Source organism: Chelonoidis abingdonii, chromosome 4 (assembly GCF_003597395.2).
Source record: "Chelonoidis abingdonii isolate Lonesome George chromosome 4, CheloAbing_2.0, whole genome shotgun sequence".
Classification (NCBI taxonomy): domain Eukaryota; kingdom Metazoa; phylum Chordata; order Testudines; family Testudinidae; genus Chelonoidis; species Chelonoidis abingdonii.
The window spans coordinates 79,750,029-79,763,388 of record NC_133772.1 but is presented as its reverse complement, the minus strand read 5'-3'; the positions used below and the strand labels follow the sequence as shown (position 1 = coordinate 79,763,388).

General features: G+C 47.1%; 1 protein-coding gene across 4 annotated transcripts; it reads left to right on the top strand.

The window, feature by feature from the left end:
- The first annotated feature begins 1,099 nt into the window (after nt 1-1,099).
- Nucleotides 1,100-13,179, top strand: ACP2 (acid phosphatase 2, lysosomal). Of its 4 annotated transcripts, none has more exons than XM_032782197.2 (11): nt 1,100-1,346; nt 1,497-1,592; nt 1,815-1,901; nt 5,141-5,293; nt 5,655-5,753; nt 5,905-5,994; nt 9,300-9,432; nt 9,521-9,609; nt 10,477-10,583; nt 10,880-11,055; nt 11,135-13,179. In XM_032782197.2, the coding sequence occupies exons 1-11, from the start codon at nt 1,116-1,118 to the stop codon at nt 11,269-11,271; spliced, it is 1,398 nt and encodes a 465-aa protein (XP_032638088.2). In that variant the 5' UTR covers nt 1,100-1,115; the 3' UTR covers nt 11,272-13,179. The 4 variants fall into 4 exon arrangements, with proteins under 4 accessions (XP_032638088.2, XP_032638089.1, XP_032638090.1 ...); XM_032782198.1 differs by having other exon boundaries at nt 1,176-1,235; XM_032782199.2 differs by lacking the exon at nt 5,905-5,994 and having other exon boundaries at nt 1,184-1,346.
- The last annotated feature ends 181 nt before the right edge of the window (nt 13,180-13,360 follow it).

Below are 13,360 nucleotides of genomic sequence, written 5' to 3'. Positions count from 1 at the left end.
ACTTCTTCAGATGCAGGAAGTGAAAATTACAGATACAGGCACAAATATATATTGGCACATGAAGAGAAGGGAGTTACCTTACAAGTGGAGAACCAGGGTTGAAGACCAATTTAGTCAGGGTGGATGTAGTCCACTCCCAATAATTGATGAGGTGGTGTAAATACCAAGAGAGGGAAAATTGCCTTTGTAGTGACCCACCCACTCCTAGTCTCTATTCAAGCCCAAATTGATGGTAAATAAATCTGTTAGTCTTTAAGGTGCCACCAGACTCCTCATTTTTGTGGATACAGACTAACTCAGCTACCCCTCTTATACTTGTTAAAAAGTCAAATTTTTTTAAATAATGGGAATTATATATTCTCACATGCACACTTACTCTCTTGTTCTCAAAAACAACTGAATAATTTTTTGCTCAAATTTTTAAACCGAGACCATGCCTGGGAATTTTCAGGCAAATTGATGAATGCTTCAAAAAGTTATGCACAAAGAATGGAATAGGTGATTTTAGGCCATCTTCATCATAGACATCACTACAAATTCCATGTTACTGGTGTCAGTCCAATACTCATGTTAAATTCCTGCTTCCACTCTTGGAATTAGGAGCATGCTGGATGCTAGCTTTCTAGACTCAACAGACTGTAGTTTATTTGTCTGGAACTCCACCAGTACTAGTTGTGTTTTGTCCGCTGGGCAAGGGTAGCCATCAAAGCTGTCAAGCTAGTCTAGGATCCAATGCACTGCACATCCATGTTGGAAGCCTGGCACACTTTTTAGACCTATTCTCTAGCTCACTGCACTTCTAGGGAGGTGGGAGCATCCTAAGCATGAGCAAGACCTTGGCACTGGCATGTGCACCAAGCCAGTTAAACACCCGCCAGCCCCACCCATGCCAGTCCCAACGGACACTAGCTCCAGGGTGCACGCACACAGCCTAAGGACCAGACAGAAGCCAAGGGGAGGGCACTGGGGGCCTGGAAATGGGTGACAGCCCCTACCGTAAGCAGCTAACAGAAACACCCTCCCCCACCCCATGGCGCTTCTCTAACTCACTTCCGGTGTGCTGTTCCTTTCGCTCTTTACTGTCCCAGCTCTATGGTGCTTCTGCCTCTATCAAGATGGCGGATCCCTCTTTCCTGTGCGTGGCGGAATGTGTACCGGCGCGGCTCCCGCGGCCCGCAATGCCGGGGTTCCGGGCGGCGGGCCGCACCGAGCCAGGCCTAGCAGCAGCGTCAGTGGTAGGCTGGGTGGGGAGAGCGATGGCGGCTCTTCTCGCCCTGCTGTTGGGCGTCAGCCTCGCGCTGGCACCGCCACTGGCTCAAGGCCGGAGCCTGCGTTTTGTTACCCTGGTGAGGGTGACAGCCGGGGCGCTCGGCCCAGACAGGGGGCGCGCGGGGGGCGCCGCCGGGCAGAGGTGGGGAGGCCGGGGGCGCGCGGTGACGGGGCAGGGGGTAGCGGGTTTGGGGCACTAGGCAATTCGAAGGTGTTTCCTCTTTCAGTTGTACCGCCACGGGGACCGCTCCCCGGTGAGGGCCTATCCTCGGGACCCCTATCAGGAGAGCACGTGGCTCCAGGGCTTTGGGCAGCTCACCCAGGTGGGTACCCCGGGACGCAGCATTGCATTCGGAGTTGTACCTCAGAGGTGTCTGCTTTCTCCCCCTAGAAAGGGGATTGCTGCCCTTTCCTCAGAGGGGTTGGGAGGTGCTGGGGAACCCACCCTTTCCCCTCTGGTAGCCATTTTATGTGGCCTTTGACAGCAGAGGTCTTTGCAGGGATTGACCCAGGATAGTGGCAAATCCTGTTTTTGATGCGTGCAGATTGGGATGCTGCAACAATGGGATCTGGGCCAGTCTCTCCGGAAGCGTTACCATGGATTCCTGAACGCCTCATACAATAGGCAGGAGGTCAGTGCAATGTACCTACCAGGGGTCATAACCCCCTGTCCCTCTCCTGGAGTCACTTTATCTTTCTGTAAGGAACAGCCTGGTGCTCAGGTTATCTGCACTGTCTTCAGGGCCCCTTATTGTTTCTCTTTATCATATTCATGCTGCTGTGCCTTCACATATTAGGATACAGTATGACTATATTAGATAGCATCTTCTGTAGAAATTGTCTCTGAAATTACTTGGGTTACTGTGAATATCGAAGGAGTGTAGTCCCCTAAGAGTGGAGGGAGGGCAAGGAAGGAATGATGGTTACATCAGGGGGTGATAAGATACTATGCAAGAGGAGGCCTGAGGCGACTGCCACCTAAAGAAAGGGAGGTAGAAAGGGTAATAAAGGGCCCTACAAAAGCACCCATGACATCAGCTGGAATTTATCTGATCCCCTCCCTCTCTTGGGAAGACATCACAGAGAGTGAGCTGCGATTGGGTGTATCTCTTTCAAGCCCTCCTTTTGAAAAATTGAATAAGGAGGCCTCAGGCAAGTTATCTTATCTGATCAACAAGCAGTGGAACTCAAGCTCCAAAGGAAATGAACCTACAGCCACATAAATAAATGCAGTTCCTCTATCCAGTAGCCTTATTGCTTTTTGGTTCCCCACCCTAACTCTACCATGCTTTTGCAGTGGAGCAAAGTGTTGGAGAGCAGATATTAATGCAAGATTTTCTAGAACCTTGGGTTACAGAAATGGTGTATCTATCATCCTTAGCAGATTGTGCTTGGGTCTTCAGATATACCAACACCCCTCAGAATTTGTCAGTCAAAGTAAAGCTCTTTAGGAAGCAACTAAAGATCTAGTTTCCTTGGGAGAGCATCCTGTTGCAACCTAACTGAGTAAGACTATGCCTGCTTTCTGGTTCTCTTCCATCATTGTTTCTTGCACTGAGGCAGAGACACCTTCCCTACTCTCAGCTCTTTATACTTTGTGGCAGATGTCCCAGTCTTAAAGGGCTAGTAGGATTGAAGAAAAAGCTACATTTAGTATGCATAAACTCTCCCCCAAGATACAGGACAAAGTCAACCCAGGGATAAGCAGAAGCAACACCATTATCAGAAAGTTAGACACCTACTCTGAAATTGGTCCATGAATTACAGTTGGAATATAGCAATGGATACCACTGCCCCTAAATCAAGGAATGAAAGACTTGAGCCTATGGAAATTAAAGTACCAGTTTTAGCTGGTAGCTGATCCCCTCCATAGGACAGGGATGCAGCCTGTGTTTGCCTTGCCCAGTCCCAGGCAAGGCCAGTGACCAGCTCCAGGCACCATCTAATAAGTTTACACATACACACCATAATCTCTACCCAAGCTCTTCTTTAATTTCTGGCAGTAAAGCATTAAGGGTCTTGTGCCAAAGTAGCTGATTCTGTTTTCTTTGCAAGTTTGATGTTGCTACAGAAATCTTTGCCCTAGTTTTTGAAAACTGGATGGTTCTGATTAGCCATTTGGGAAGTTCACTTGTTCAAAGTATGGAGGCTTTCAGGAGGCATATACTATACATAGAGGTGACATTTGGGGGTTCTAAGGGAGGGATGTGGGAAGTCCCCCAAAGTACTTATTACTGTTCTTCTGACAGATTTGAGTCAGCTGGAGCAGGAAAAAGAGTTTCAAGATGGAGGGAGTGTTATCTCAGGATTCCTGTGTCCTATTGCTGATACTGTCCCACAGCTGTGTCAGGCCTTTTAATATTAATGTGGTAGTGGATTGCCAGCTGACTTCATCTTGTCAAGTGTCTGCTGCCTCATTTCCCCTTTTTGGGCTCTCCAATAAATGCAGATTCATGTGGTTCAAGTAACACTCCCTTCTTTGGGTCTAGCTTATTAACCACAGTTAAGTGTCAACTCAAATACATATCTTCCAGCTCTCCTCCCCAAGCTTCGAGGTTCCTTCCCACATTTCTCTCTCCCCTAAAGCTTTTCCCAGCTGAGGCTGCTGTTTCTCCTTTTTCCTGCAGCTGTCTGCTGCCTGGCTAATGCAGAGAGCACCCTCCTACTTCCTGATCCTGGTATCCTCTCATCAAGCTTCCTCTTATAGGAAGCACCAGCTCTGGGTTGCCATTGTGTGACTGTTGGTCACTTGTTTCAGCCAAAGGCTAGAGCCCTATAAAAGGGTGCTGGGACCTGAGCATATGCCCAAGGATAAGCAACTGGAGACAGTGCTGTAGATTGCTCTTTCTTTATCGCATGTTAAGATACTGCTTAGATGTTTCTTTAGAGCATACCTTGGAGTGCTTTCATCCTATCTAATGGGAAAAGGTCTCTCTCTAGCCACGCCCCATGTCAGATGGGTGGAAATATTCAGAGTGATGGCAGTGAGTAAATCTTGTGTTTTCCGAGAATAAGTTTTGAGGATATAGTTTGTATGCAAGATGCTCTATAAAGCAAAACTATATCACCATGCACAAGACTCTTGTTTTAGCTGCTTCTTCTCTGATGTCCTAACTGCCAGGATATTTATCCCTGCATTCATAACCATTCATCTCATCTACTCCACCTATCACTGAAACCTGCCCCACACCTCTCTTCCCCACTCCAGTTGCTTCAGTACACAAATGCTGAGGTACCAAACTCTCACCACTTTGACCCTCCTTGAATCTCTGCAATTGCTCTTGCTCTTCTTCTGTATTGTCAAGTTTTCCTCTTGCCAAGCTCTGGAATGATAATAATCTTCTGCCCCGTTCCCTCTGAGGACCAAAGAGTGCTTCATAGACATTAATAAATGAAACCTCTGCCACATCCACTATCCAGGTCCCTACTGTCATCATTTCACAGATGAAAAAGCAGGCCAGAGAGGGGGCAGATTCTTGTCACAGGTTACATAACAAGTCAATGGCAGAGCTGAGGACTGAGCCCTGTGCTGTAACTACATTTTCTCTTTTTACTGTCTCCTACCTACTTGCTACTTATATTATTCTGCCTGAGCTACTCCTTCACTTGTATTCTATCTCCCATCTCCATCCCACAGTGCCTATATGCTTTAATACCCTGCCCTGTGGTATACACTCCCTCTTTCCCCACCATTGTTTGTGAAGTGCTTAAGCTGTAATGGCTTCAGCACACTCCATGTACTCTCTGCTGTGCCTTAAACTTTGTGTCTTTGTGGTGCCTGTATTCTGAGTCCCTTGGTCAGAGCCCAGGTATCCCCACTCCTGTGTACAATAGTGATAGTCACAGAACAGGCTCTCTGTGCTCCTTGCAGATCTTCGTTCGCAGCACAGATTATGACCGGACACTGATGAGCGCAGAGGCCAATCTGGCAGGATTGTACCCCCCACAAGGACAACAGGTGTTCAACCCCAATGTTTCCTGGCAGCCAATCCCTGTACACACTGTGCCTGACTCTGCAGAGAGGGTGAGTCATTTTCAAGGATAAATATTGGCAGCGCAGGCATGGTGTTCTCCTTATCTCCAAGAGCCTCCCTCTTCATGGTCCTCCCCCTTCAGTCCTCAGTTTACCCCATATCGCTCCTTAGCCTGGCCTTGCAGGGGATCCCTCTGCTTCTAGATCTGGAATTCTCCTTGTGTCCCTTGTTGATTTAGTTGTTAGATGCAGCGTCTCACTGGAAGGGAGACCCTTCCTCAGAGGGAGCTATTTAGACCCTGTTTAAGGGTGCAGTTCATCGGGGGGGCGGGGGTTGTGGTGGGGAGGCAGTACAGTCACTGCTGCTTGCCAGAACTTCCCTGACCTAGCCTCTCCTTTTGTTTCTGCCCAGCTGCTGAAGTTTCCATTATCCCCTTGCCCACGGTATGAGCAGCTACAGAATGAAACCCGGCAGTCAATAGAGTACATAAATAAAACCAGACAGAATTTGGTAAGTGAGAGTTTGTGAGAAAAGGTCTCCCTGAGCTGGAAGGAGATACCTTTATATGATTGTAGGTGCAGGGAGGGGTGGAAGACATCCACTCTGCAGAGTTGTGTGGTGGAAGACCAGAAGGTTTGAGTCTCTGCCTTGTCGCCTGCAGGAGTTCCTGGAAATGGTGGCAAATCAGACAGGGATCCGGGATGTGTCCCTGGAATCTGTCTGGAACGTGTATGACACACTTTTTTGTGAGGTAAGTTAGTCTGGGCATCCCCCCACAAAAGGAGGGACCTGGTGCTCAGCAGAGTGGGATTAGGGATTCACTAGACTGGAGACAATTGCATTGATGAGAAATGGATTTGCCTGTTGTACAGCAACCTTCCACTTCTCCCTCCACATAGTTAGCCTTAATCTTCAGATTTCGGAATAACAACTCTTCCCTGGCTCCAGAGGCACAATTTAGGAAACCTTTCTGCTCCAGCACCATAGATCCTTTAGCTGCATATTTCAGATATCATGCCAGAACTGAAAATTAACCTTTGACATTCTGTCTCCTGAGAAAGGAGTGGTTGTCCCAAAATCTTTACTATTCTTTGGTTGTGATTAGTTTTTCAAGATGGAGGGAGTGTTAATCTAGTTATTTGAGCAAGGAAGAGGGAGTCAAGACTCTTGGGTACTATTCCTGATGCTCCCCTAGCTCTCAGTTAACTTGGACCCATCACTTTCCTGCTCGGTACCTCAGTTTCCCTATCTATAAACGGGAATAATACATTCCTACAATCTAGAGAACTGTTAGTTTTTATTCCTCATTGTTTGTTTGTAAAATGTTTTCAGCTCCTCTGACACAGGAAGGCCCTAAACAAGAGCAAAGTGGTGTAATTTTAGTAATTCCCAAACAAAAACTACATTAAAATGGAGTTAAAGCTGAAAGCACATATTAGTAATATAGGGTAAACATCAATGTTCCCTCTAATTTTTTCCATCCATGTGCAGATTGAATTTTGGTATATGCACCAATATCGAGGTAATGTGTGGATATGCGCCACCAGTACAAACAAAAAACCAAGATAGATTTTTTTTTAAAAGTTAATAGATATGGAAGAAAGAATATTAAAACAAGGGATAATTAACAAGGTGCACTGCTAGGTCTGCAGAGAGGCGGCTGCTGGGGAAAGTCACATCTCTCCCTGGCTGCCACAGGCAGCCCAGCTGGGTCTGGGAGTCCTGGGATGCCCCAAACTTAGTTTTCCCACCCCCACCTGACCCTTACCCACCTCACCTTCCACAACTTCTCTCCAGGAGGCACTGTATTAGTGGAGCCATGGCCAATTTTTGTGTAGATAGACAATGCCTGAACTGAGATCATTGGGGACAAAAATGGTCCGACATAGGATGCTAGATTTCTTAGGACTCATTTTAAATTACTTTTAAAATGTAAACTAATAGATTACCTTCAAATGCTCAGAAAATCCATTTAGCACTCAGAGCCTTGTTAACACACAGACTTGTTGTGGTTTAACCAAATACCTGAGAGTTCGTCCACTGCAAGTTTGTGTAGACAAGTCCTGGAAGCTCCACTTTTGGGGAAGATACCCTCTATTCTTCACACATACAAAATTGTCTAATCTCTGCTTTGAGTGCAAAACTCAGCTCTGCTAAGTATGGAGCCATGACTGACACCACCATAATATAAGTAGAATCGGTGCTTAAACACTGCTGATTAGTTAAAACCTTCCAAAGGGTTTGTCTACACAGGAAAATTATTCCAGAATAAAGTGGGGTATGAATTTAAAGTGGAATAGCTATTCCAGAATAACTCTGTGTAGACACCTTTAATCCAGAAAGTGGATTGTTTATTTAGAAAGAGGTACGCTTACTCTGGAATGAGAGTGTTGGCACATAGATTTATTCAGAAATAGCTATTCCAGAATAACTATTCTTGAATAACTCCATGTGTAGACAAGCCCTTAGACTTCAAAATCCCTGGGGGTCCAAATAGTGTAATTACCAAAAATGTCATTCTAAATCTTCCCTTCCCAGTACAGTAATTGATTTTGTGACTGGGCTGAATTTCACTCTTGTTCATTAACTAACAAGAGTGTACTCCTCCCAGACTCAAGTATGTTTGCAGAGATTCCTTCTGGATAATTTGCTGCATTTCTTTGGCTTATGCCATCCTTTTTTTTCCTGTGGGCATGGCATCTGAAAAGCCCTGTAGCCCCTGGTAGTGGGAGGAACAAGCACTCTCTGATTTCCAAAGACTTTCTTAGCATCTCATAATCCACTATCTTTCCTTGTAAGAATCTTGATTTAAGCAGCTCCTGCTAGTGAAATAGAAACTCCTCTGGAAGAAAGATCAGGGAGTCCCTTTCCCATTCCTGCTCTTGGTCCTGCTCAAAGACCTTATGTAGCAGGGTCAGAGGCCCTGTTCATTTGACTGTCTGCTTAGACTTTTCACAGATTTACAGGGCCGAGAACTCAAAGAACAGTTCGTTGGTTAGCAGAAGGAGAGTGGGCAGGCTCTGAGAAGGGAGAACTTTATTCCCATGGCACACAGGACAGGGCTGTACCCCAGGAAAGGAAGTTCTGCTTACTCAGAGAGAAGTGGTGGTGCTCACATCCTTATAGATAATGCTCTGGGGAATAGACCTTGCTGAGTGAAACTGGCATTTCCACTGCTGAGGCAGTAGATTCACTCCACCAGCTCAAACCAACAAATAACTCCAAGCAAAACTAGAACTTCCCAGCTGTGCTCTTGGTAAATGAATGCAAAACAAATATCCAGGCTGCTGACAGGTACCTGATCTGAATCATGTAGAATGACCTAGAGGGTGCTTGTCCTAGTTTCCCATGGAGTCTGATGGGACATGGCCTGGGAAATTGGCCTGAGAGATGCCCCAAAAGTTGTGACCTTTCTGAGATTACAGCTGCTTTCACCATAATTCATCCATTCCTCTGAGTACACTGGCTGTCTGCAAAGCAGACTCCTCTCCTGACTCCTCTTGTTCAGAGCATGGTTATTGGGGCTTCTATCTGAGCTGCATCTCAATATGACAATTACAGAGTGCTAGTATTCTGCTCTCTTCCTCAGTGCACAAGTGCCTGTGCTTCTGATGACTTCTCCTGTATGGATGTGCTTTGCCTATAGCAATAGCTTTCTTCCTGCTCTTTTGTCTTATGTCTTAATTTCTAGCTGTGTGGTCTCAGTGGGGCAGATTAATCTTTACACACAGCAGATGCCCCAGGATTATTGTCTCTGCAACTTGAGCTAACATCACACTTTGGCTGTATTTTCAGAGAAATGTAGTTCCTAGTTTTTATTCTTACTATTCTTTGTGCTTCTTATGATGAAGTGGCAGAATATCTTACAAATGCAGTTCTGCAGATGGGGGTGAGAGAGGAGATTGAGCCCAGATGAGGAAGGGAGTCATCCATGTTAACACAGTGAGCCTATGGCAGAATCTGGACTAGATCTCGGGTCTCCTGACTCTGAGCCCTGTGATCTGCACCCTCCCCACATTGTCTCCCTTTGAATGAGTTCTCCTCTTGTCTTTTCAGCAAACACATAAGCTGCTACTGCCACCATGGGTGACCCCAGATGTCATGACTCGGTTGAAGCAACTAAAAGACTTTGGCTTTGAATTCCTGTTTGGGATCCACCAGCAGACGGAGAAAGCGCGTCTGCAGGGTGGTGAGTGGGGAAGGGATGACATCTCAGGTAAGAGTCTCATTCTATCCTAATGAGCTTTGGGATCTGATCAGCTATTCTCTTTCCTCAGGGGTCCTGCTGGCTCAGATAAGGAAAAATATGACCTCAGCAGCAAATGTGTCTGCACCCCAGCATCTGAAATTACTCGCCTACTCAGCAGTAAGTCTGCATCAGGGAGCTGCCGTCCCACTCTACCTGCCATGGCGTTTGGGCCTTGGTGGGGGCTCTACCCCCTTCCATCCTCCAATGCAGTCCCTACATCCAGAATATGTCTCTACCCATAGCCGCATATGCTCTACAGCACCTGGCATCATCCCCTCTGCATCCGAGGAAGTGAATTTCCAGTCTAAAAATCCGGCATGTGGCTGACTCAGCAAGAGCAGGAGGACAGACTTGGGGTCACTGCCCCTTCTGATAGATGGGTTGTGCTACCCTGATGTTGTGTTTTGGCCAATGACAGATGCAGACAATCATCTTGCTCTCTAGCAACGTAATGAGTTAGACTGTCCAGCATCTCTCCCAGAACTACAATAGAATGGGTTCCCTTGGGGTGTGCCTACACTGCAATAAAAAACCCATGACTGGCCTGGGTCAACTGACTCTGGCTTGCAGGGCTTGGGTTGTGGAACTATGAAATCACAGACATCTGGGGTCACAGAGCCCCAGCTCCTGCCCAAGCCTGGACGTCTACGCTATAATTTTATAGCCTCAGGAGCCCAAGTCAGCTGGTCCAGGCCAGTTATGGGTGTTCTGTTATAATGTAGATGTACCTTCAGGGACTTGACCCCCTAGACTGGTATAGCTTCCAGCTGTCTCTTGGGTTGCTACAGTTTGAGAACCATTGCTCTAGTGAGTTTCCCGTAATCTGTTTTCCCTTCTCTGGCATGGTCCTGGGTTTCTTCAATGAGCTGTCTCTCTTGCCCAGCACAGTTCCTGGTCCGCTCTGAGCTCTCCTTTTGTGCATGTGGTCCCAGGCATTCTGTCCTATTAGTGAAGAGTGATTCACATTCTCTCCCTCTTTCTTAGCATGACACAACGCTTGTGGCACTGCAGATGGCTCTGAATGTCTACAATGGGAGGCAACCACCATATGCCTCATGTCACATCTTTGAGCTTTACCAAGATGACGACAGGTGAGGGCTACAGTAAGGGCATCTGCTGGGTTAAACATGTAGGCAAGACTCTAGCCTCAGGGCGGAGCCTCTTGTCCTTGCTTCCAAGGGGAGAGTAACAGAAGGAAGATCTTAATACAGAACAACGGAAAAGGGCTAGCTCCCAGAGCTGCATGCTAAGTGGGTGATAGGAAGAGATATCTACAGGATGGCTGGAGAGGGTGATGGTCCTAGGCAGGAGGAAAATTGGAAAAGGAATATGTAAGTACTGACTTCTCAGCACTCCATCTCAATTTGTGTCTCTGCTTTGTTCCCAGTAACTTTTCTGTGGAGATGTTTTTCCACAACGAGAGTGGGAGGGAGCCTTTTCCACTGACACTGCCTGGCTGTGAGCAGCGCTGCCCCTTGCTGGATTTCCTGCAGCTCACTGACCGGATCATTCCCCAGGATTGGGCGCGCGAATGCCAGGTAGCAAGCAATGTTCAGGACACAGGTGAGTGCCAGCTGGGCATTAGTGAGAGACAATGATGATTGAATGTTACCAGACTGACTGTCCATTTTCTCCTTTGCAGAACTGATTGTGGCTCTGGCTGTCTGTGGATCCATCCTCTTCCTCCTCATTATCCTCCTCCTGACTGTCATTTTCCGCATACAGTCCCAGCCACCCGGCTACCGGCATGTTTCCAACGAGGGAGAAGAGCAGCCATGACAATTGCTCTGACCCCTCCCCAGGGAGCAAGAGGGAGCCGTGCTGTCCCTGGGAGTGGTTGGGTTGGCCTTCAGTAACTGAGCATTCTTCTGCACAGAAGCTGGACTCTGATGTGGACCAGCCTCTGGCTGCTCTTTAGCTGAGACATGACAGTTGGAGGTGAAATCCTAGGGCATCTGGAGCAGGATGGTCCAACTGCATGGAGGCAGTGGATTGCCCCCTTGTATCCAGTGTACTGTGTGGAATGCCTGCTTTTAATACATGACAAAGCTGGGGCTCCCCTTCCACAGCCAGCTGCTCTTCAGGAATAATCTTTCTCCTTTTAATGGTTGTAATTATACCAATTATTTTAGCAGCAGCAAAGAGGTCTGGGTACCTCTGCCATCTTTTGCTCAGTTGTTAATGACCTTCTTCACTAGGTCAGAATGATTTCATTTCGGTGTGATTCCCAATCTGCTTTGAGCACTTTGTCTTGGGGCATTGGGCTGATTACTGTGTGAAGGCTGGACCTGGACCAGAAGCCCCAACTCAAACCACTGGGTAGAAGGTGAATCCTCATCTGCTTTCCAAGAAGATGGAGCTGCTGGAGATCACTGGCTTTACAGATGAAGTTGTGGGGTCCCTTGTCTTTGCTACTTAAGTGCTGCTGGCACCTGGGCACTCCCCCTTTTTTGCCCTCCACACCCCTCAATTCTGAGAGGAAAAACTGCCGGGGTAGGTTGGAGAAGTTCCAGGTATCAATGGACTTTGCCACATGGATTAATCCATATAATACCCGGTTCCTGATCCTTCAGAGTTACCATGTACCTAGGCTCTTGTGCAAAGGAGAAAGTACCCTGCCTGCTCCCTGAGCTTTAATTGCATTCATAATCTTAATTTGCTGAGCTACAATCAGTGGGTGTGGTTATGAAATTGCGGAGCTCTCTCTAAAGTTACAGCCTTTTGTTTTGACCTCCCTTGGCTGTGAATGCCACAGGCTGCCTGTAGCTACACTGTACTACACGACGGGTGCAGGTGTTGACTGTGGGCCAAACAAATGTGCATGGCAGGCAGAAAATTTTACACTGCAATTAAAGACCATGTAGCAGAACTGTTTACTCCAAAACTGGGACAGGTGCCAATCTTGCAAGTTTTTTCCCCCCATCCCCCACATTGGTGTCATTTAAAAAACAAATGCTCAGCTTAATAGGTGGGACATGCAGGTGACTGTGGGTTACTTTGCACCTGTCAGGGTGATTCACCTGGATCTTCTAGATGAGTCACTAAAGGTGACTCTTTTCTTAGGCCAACTGCGTGGAGGTTGCAGGGATTTCCCTGCAACCTCTACAGCAGGTGTTGAGAATATTAATGGCTAGCGGTCATCATCTTCTGCCCTCTGTTACAGTTTCTGGTGAAGAGTGAGCTTGCAGCAGACACCAGAGGCTCTGGCTCCTCATAGGGTGATGCTGCACATTCACTTCCCAGTTTTAGTTCCTTTTCTGGTCCAGTTCCCTTCCTGGCAGTGGAGGCTACTAGCAGGCTTCCTTTTCTTTCCCTCTACTTCACCACGGGGAATTTTACAGGCTGCTACCAGCATGGGAACTCTGATGCAGCAGAACCAGCCTGCTGCTCTCAGCAGCTGCCTTACCTGTTTCTCACTTGGAGAACAACTTAGTTCTTCTAAAGGGCAAAACACAGTCACAAAGAACAAGCAGCTGCTCATGAGAACAGGATTGAAGGAGAAAGATGCATGGAAGTGCCGTCACAGGGGCCGGTGTAGCAGAAGAAGGGGCTATTTTTAAAGGCAGCAGATTTAGCACACATGGAGGAAAGGCTTCTATAGTGATTTAGACTTTGACTCAATGAGTTTCTGTAATTCTGTTTCATTACCTCCTGCATTTTCTTCATTAAAATCAAATTGAGACTGGGCTCCTGCTACTCCTGCTACATGGGCTCATAGAGGCCTAGGCCTGTTAGGTTCTGCATTTAATGTGGAAGCTATTGCAACATTCACCTTTTCACAGGACAAAAATGGAGCAGGAGAAGCTACATGAAGAGAGAGAAATCCTGCTATGAACAACCCCAACCAAAGCAGCCGAAGAGTAAAGGT